Source organism: Limulus polyphemus, unplaced genomic scaffold (assembly GCF_000517525.1).
Source record: "Limulus polyphemus unplaced genomic scaffold, Limulus_polyphemus-2.1.2 Scaffold1656, whole genome shotgun sequence".
NCBI classification, from domain to species: Eukaryota; Metazoa; Arthropoda; class Merostomata; order Xiphosura; family Limulidae; genus Limulus; species Limulus polyphemus.
In genome coordinates this window covers 39,454-45,606 of record NW_013667266.1, presented here as the reverse complement: position 1 = coordinate 45,606, position 6,153 = coordinate 39,454, and the positions used below count along the sequence as shown (strand labels likewise).

The window sequence follows — 6,153 nt, the reverse complement described above, 5'->3', positions numbered from 1 at the left end:
ATAAGTTATATAGAAGATTCGGTACGCTATAGTGGATAAGTTATATAGAAGATTCAGTACACCATAGTGGATAAGTTATATAGAAGATTCGGTACGCTATAGTGGATAAGTTATATAGAAGATTCAGTACACCATAGTGGATAAGTTATATAGAAGATTCAGTACGCTATAGTGGATAAGTTATATAGAAGATTCGGTACACCATAGTGGATAAGTTATATAGAAGATTCGGTACACCATAGTGGATAAGTTATATAGAAGATTCGGTACACCATAGTGGATAAGTTATATAGAAGACTCGGTATGCCATAGTGAATCTGTCAGTTTTACTGCCTAGTCAATTTCACTATTTATATATATTACCCGCACATGGAAGTTAATATTTTAACTGACATATGCAGAAAAAATCTAGTTCCTTAAAGTAATAACATCTGAATAATTTTTCATGTTATTCACTTCGTACACCAGATGATGTGAAACCGTAAAATAAAAGAAATCCGTGCATCTGTGCATGTGAAAGATATTATGATGTAACATGTATATTGTATGTAACATGTATAACTTGATGGCTTATTCTGCGGTTTTTCTTTATCTTTCACGAAGTTTTACATCATATTTGTTTTCAAAGCAAAAAGAAACCACTTTTCCAGTATCACATTATTTCAGTGTAAGTAAATATATGATATCTTTTATCAAAGGCTATTATACAGTATTTGACAAGAAACTGAGATTCTGACATCTCTGTATCGAGCACGTTCATAGGAAGTTCACCAGTAACGAAGACAGTCACGAATATTTAGTTTGACACTGACAAATGAGAGTTAACAGCTGGTGAATTGTGGTAGTGTGACAGGCACTCAAAGCTTTTCTAAGTTGTTGTGCTCGACACCAGTGCTCCTTTAGAAGATCACAAACTTCTAACTGTGGCAAGTTACGACAAGGAATCCCCATTAATTTTAAAACAGAACCTCAATAACATTCATGTTCATTTCAATCATTGAACCACGTGAAAAACATAAATTGTTTATCGTCTACCTTCAACGCTAAACATGTGTCACTCTTATTGAGGCAACTAACAGATAGCAAGGTAAATATTTATGTACAGTAAGCTACTGTTTCTTTTAAAACGTCGTGCCTGATAAAATATTCGCCGTTCAAGCTGTGATTAATGTTATGTATTTTATTGTATTTTTTCACAATACTCTTTGTATTTTGGAGAAGTCATAATCTCAGGGTTGTCTTTTAGCGCAAAGCTACACAATAGGCTAACTGCGTTCTGTCCACCGCAGGAAATCGAACCCTGTATTTTAGCGTTATAAATCGGTAAATCAATCTGAGGGACAGAAAATGAGCTTTAGATTATATATCCATGTGATTATTAAAATTTTGAAATCAGTCATAAGCTCAAAAATTTTATACTTTTACTTAACGAATATGTGTTTATTCACGGAAACAAATATTTAATTTACGGTTTGATGTACTTTTTCTACCGTGTTATTTTTCTTCTTCTGTAATTTACTTCTTTATAAAGAACGTTTAAACCATCCAAAAGAACAAGCACACATATATCACGGTAATCAACTGACAGATAATTGATACTTTCCAGCTCCTTTAGTACAACTAGGAATACAGTGTAAAATAAAATGTCTTCACGAGTAATAGGGAATTCTAAGTTATTACGCGCTTATTAACCTCCAAATAAAAAGTTATATCGAGAGTTAAGGTGATTTTTATCGATAAACAGAGCAAGAGTTATCAAAAAACTTATAGTTTATGATGCTTGACCAAAATGGCATGAAATATGTCCGTTTATCAGCATTAATAAAGCACAGAAATGTTGTCCGTTTATCAGCAGTAATAAAGCACAGAAATGTTGTCCGTTTATCAGCAGTAATAAAGCACAGAAATATGTCCGTTTATCAGCAGTAATAAAGCACAGAAATATGTCCGTTTATCAGCAGTAATAAAGCACAGAAATATGTCCGTTTATCAGCAGTAATAAAGCACAGAAATGTTGTCCGTTTATCAGCAGTAATAAAGCACAGAAATGTTGTCCGTTTATCAGCAGTAATAAAGCACAGAAATGTTGTCCGTTTATCAGCAGTAATAAAGCACAGAAATGTTGTCCGTTTATCAGCAGTAATAAAGCACAGAAATGTTGTTCGTTTATCAGCAGTAATAAAGCACAGAAATGTAGTCCATTTATCAGCAGTAATAAAGCACAGAAATGTTGTCCGTTTATCAGCAGTAATAAAGCACAGAAATGTTGTCCGTTTATCAGCAGTAATAAAGCACAGAAATGTCCACCTGAATGTTCTGATATCTCACGTTTTCTAAAGAAACCACACACTGGTCTTTCTAAGAAATTGCTTTTCTACGTACTGATAATTATTTGATACAAGACTTTTTTTAGCATGAGCTATACAATATTATGGTGTGTTTTGTGATTGACTGATCTTACATTTAGTACAGATCTCATCATATATTTGTTCTAAAAATATAAAATTAACAGGTAAGGCAATATTTAAGTCAATATTTACAAAACTCATGTTTACTCGTAAATAACAAGTAGTAAAAAATATGAAGGTTTTAGCATCAAACTTGAAAAAAATAATTTACATTTAAGAGTATCCTAATGTGTGGGAAGAGAGAAACGTACCATAAACTGTAAAATCTGCACTTCGCGATCGAATTCCTTTCACTCTATCAGAAGCTCCAACCTGACATTGGAATACAGCGTCATCTTCTAGACTGACATTAGTAATTTGAAGTGAGTAATCCCCTGCAAATGTAGAAAAAAATCTAACTTATTAATATCCTAGCAAGGAAATTCACGTGTATATCAGATTTCTAAAGCTATTGAATTACTAACTAAAGTTAAAGTTTTCAACCATACAGCTGGTGTATTTTATAGATTTGGCGTCAAGAGTACAGTGCCTTTTTTTCGAAGTCAATGTTTTCGTATTAAAGGCTTGGAAAATTTCAAGTTACAAAGTAATGATTTTTTTTTCTAATTGTTTTCCACATAATTGTTTTTAATGCTATAAAATTAAAAAACATGTCCCAGCTGGTGTTCATACATTTTATCTAGGCTACTCTGACGTGCTCGATAATAGAGTACAATCTAAGCTACTCTGACATGCTCGATAATAGGGTACAAACTTGGTGAGCTAAGCTATCTGTATAGATCACAATAAAAAGTACCACAATAAATAATATGGCTAATTTAACATATCGGTCTACCTAAGAGTTTGCAGTGTCATAAAATAAAATATATGATGGGTAAACTGCATTGATTCGTCAGTTGGATACTAACGTTGTTATTTTCTGTCGTAATTGTAATAACATTCTGGTGCAAACATATCTATATAGCTGTTTCACTTATAACTTTCTGCCTATTACTCTAAAATAAATAATAATTAAATTGGTTTGAATTGTCTGTGTAATATATTATTTAGTATAAACTGTACAATACTAAATATAATACCTTATAATACCAACTGCATAGTAACTTTTGCTCAACCATGTCTATCACGATTCGGCCAACTTACAAGATTTAGTTTAGCCAGAAACACACAAAATTACTCGTAATGGCTGTAAACAATAATGCAGCTCACTGGTAAGACGAAAAGACAGTGCTACAACAATACACATCACTGGCCAAAAAGGGCAATACTTATAATTTGTGCTCATAGATTTGTTGAATAATTGTAATTTTAATTTCCAGTGACTTTTTAAATTATTAAACTCTATACAATGTTGTCTTAATTTATGACGTCATCTGACATTTGTTTACATTTAAAACTCACATTTGATTTACTGTTAAATATTCAGACCAGAAGTTTAAATCAAGAGAAAAATATATATTTATAATTGATCGTAAACAACTTTTAAATAGGTATAGACAAAATACTAAGATATATTGAATGAATAGCTTAGATATAATGAATGAATACCTAAGATTTAATGAATGAATAGCTGAGGTATAATGAATGAATAGCTGAGATATATTGAATGAATAGCTTAGATATAATGAATGAATAGCTGAGGTATAATGAATGAATAGCTTAGATATAATGAATGAATACCTAAGATATAATGAATGAACAGCTGAGGTATAATGAATGAATAGCTGAGATTTAATGAATGAATACCTAAGATTTAATGAATGAATAGCTAAGATATATTGAATGAATAGCTTAGATATAATGAATGAATAGCTGAGATATATTGAATGAATACCTAAGATTTAATGAATAGCTGAGATATATTGAATGAATACCTAAGATTTAATGAATAGCTGAGGTATAATGAATGAATAGCTTAGATATAATGAATGAATACCTAAGATATAATGAATGAATAGCTGAGGTATAATGAATGAATAGCTTAGATATAATGAATGAATACCTAAGATATAATGAATGAATAGCTGAGGTATAATGAATGAATAGCTTAGATATAATGAATGAATACTTAAGATATAATGAATGAATAGCTGAGGTATAATGAATGAATAGTTGAGGTATAATGAATGAATAGCTGAGATATACTAAATGAATAGCTGAGATATACTGAATGAATAGCTGAGATATAATGAATGAATAGCTTAGGTATAATGAATGAATAGCTGATATATACTGAATAAATAGCTGAGATATGATGAATGAATAGGTGAGGTATAATGAATGAATAGCTGAGATATACTGAATGAATAGCTGAGGTATACTGAATGAATAGGTGAGATATACTGAATGAAAATCATTTTTTGCAGCATCGAGATTTAAACCATGGATCCTCATATTAAATCACGTTTGTTTGTTTTTCGGATATTTGCGCAAAACACTCTTAGTCTAATATAATCGAATAGTTGGATTTGAATATCATTATTATAATTCACCTATGGCCTCAACGTGCGGAGAATGACTTAGATATATATATACATATTTGTCTTTTGGATCCATATGTCAGTATGCTAACTTCTGGACCACAGGCTCGTTCTGCTCCAGTGATAAAAATTATTTCATACAATAGCTATGGTTCGGTTGTTTTGAATTTCGGGCAAAGCTACACGAAGGCTATTTGCACTACCTGCCCTGATTTATTAGTGACGGACTAGAGGGAAGGCAGCTAGTCAAAATCACCCACCGTCAATTCTTGTGCCACTCTTTTAACAACGGATAGCGGGATTGTCTGTTTTATTATAACGCCCCTACGGCTGAAAATGCGAGCATATTCGATGATGGGGATTAAAATTGTGAGTCGAGCGCCCTAGCCACCAGGTCATGCTGGATCTCAATAGCTGTATAACTTACTTTTATGAAAAATGCCTGTGGTGGGTAAATATATGAGATAAGACAATAAAGTTAAGGTACATAAAATTTGCTTAAACGCATCTATTCTTCTGCATGCTAAAACATAATGAATACAAAATTACATAAAACACTAAACATCTTTTTTAATAGACCATTCACCTTCCTCGTCACTGCCGACCATAGTATATCGAGGAAATCCAGCCAACGATCTCTCCGAACCGAGTCCAAACCCGTCTCTAGTCCACTGTAAGGTTCCTTTTTTATTTAGCACGCGACACGGTAGAACAATAGTGTCACCTTGAATTGCCGTTCTGTCCGCAGGCTCAATAGCAAACGACTGTTGAGTAATATCTGTTGGGAACGTAACAACAACTCAAGTTATTTAATAACATCAGTTGAAACGACTGTTGAGTAATATCTGTTGGGAACGTAACAACAACTCAAATTATTTAATTATTTATTAACGACTGTTGAGTAATATCTGTTGGGAACGTAATAACAACTCAAGTTATTTAATAACATCAGTTGAAACGACTGTTGAGTAATATCTGTTGGGAACGTAACAACAACTTAAGTTATTAAATAACACCAATTGAATAAATTACGTTCAGAAGATTAGAAGAATCTAATGTACGGAGAAACAGCAGCTAAACGAATGTTGTCTGATACTTAAAAGCCAACTTAAAAATGTAGAACTAAAGAGATGCAACTTTGAAAGCACTACGTTATTTTTATCCTGCAAGTTTGAAAGCAATACGTTATTTTTATCATGCAACTTTGAAAGCACTACATTATTCTTATCCTGCAAGTTTGAAAGCACTACGTTATTTTTATCCTG

The 6,153-nt window shown here is 32.1% G+C and overlaps 1 protein-coding gene across 4 annotated transcripts in view; it reads right to left on the bottom strand.

Annotated features, from left to right (window-relative positions):
* Nucleotides 1–6,153, bottom strand: part of LOC106464456 (irregular chiasm C-roughest protein-like) — a 72,487-nt gene that overhangs the window by 31,415 nt on the left and 34,919 nt on the right. For all 4 annotated transcript variants that reach the window (XM_022392175.1, XM_022392179.1, XM_022392178.1 and 1 more), the window contains exons 3-4: nucleotides 5,475–5,666; nucleotides 2,660–2,782 (exon numbers count right to left, since the gene is read on the bottom strand). In XM_022392175.1, the coding sequence (XP_022247883.1) occupies nucleotides 2,660–2,782; nucleotides 5,475–5,666 (315 nt within the window). The remainder of the gene's footprint in view (nucleotides 1–2,659; nucleotides 2,783–5,474; nucleotides 5,667–6,153) is intronic.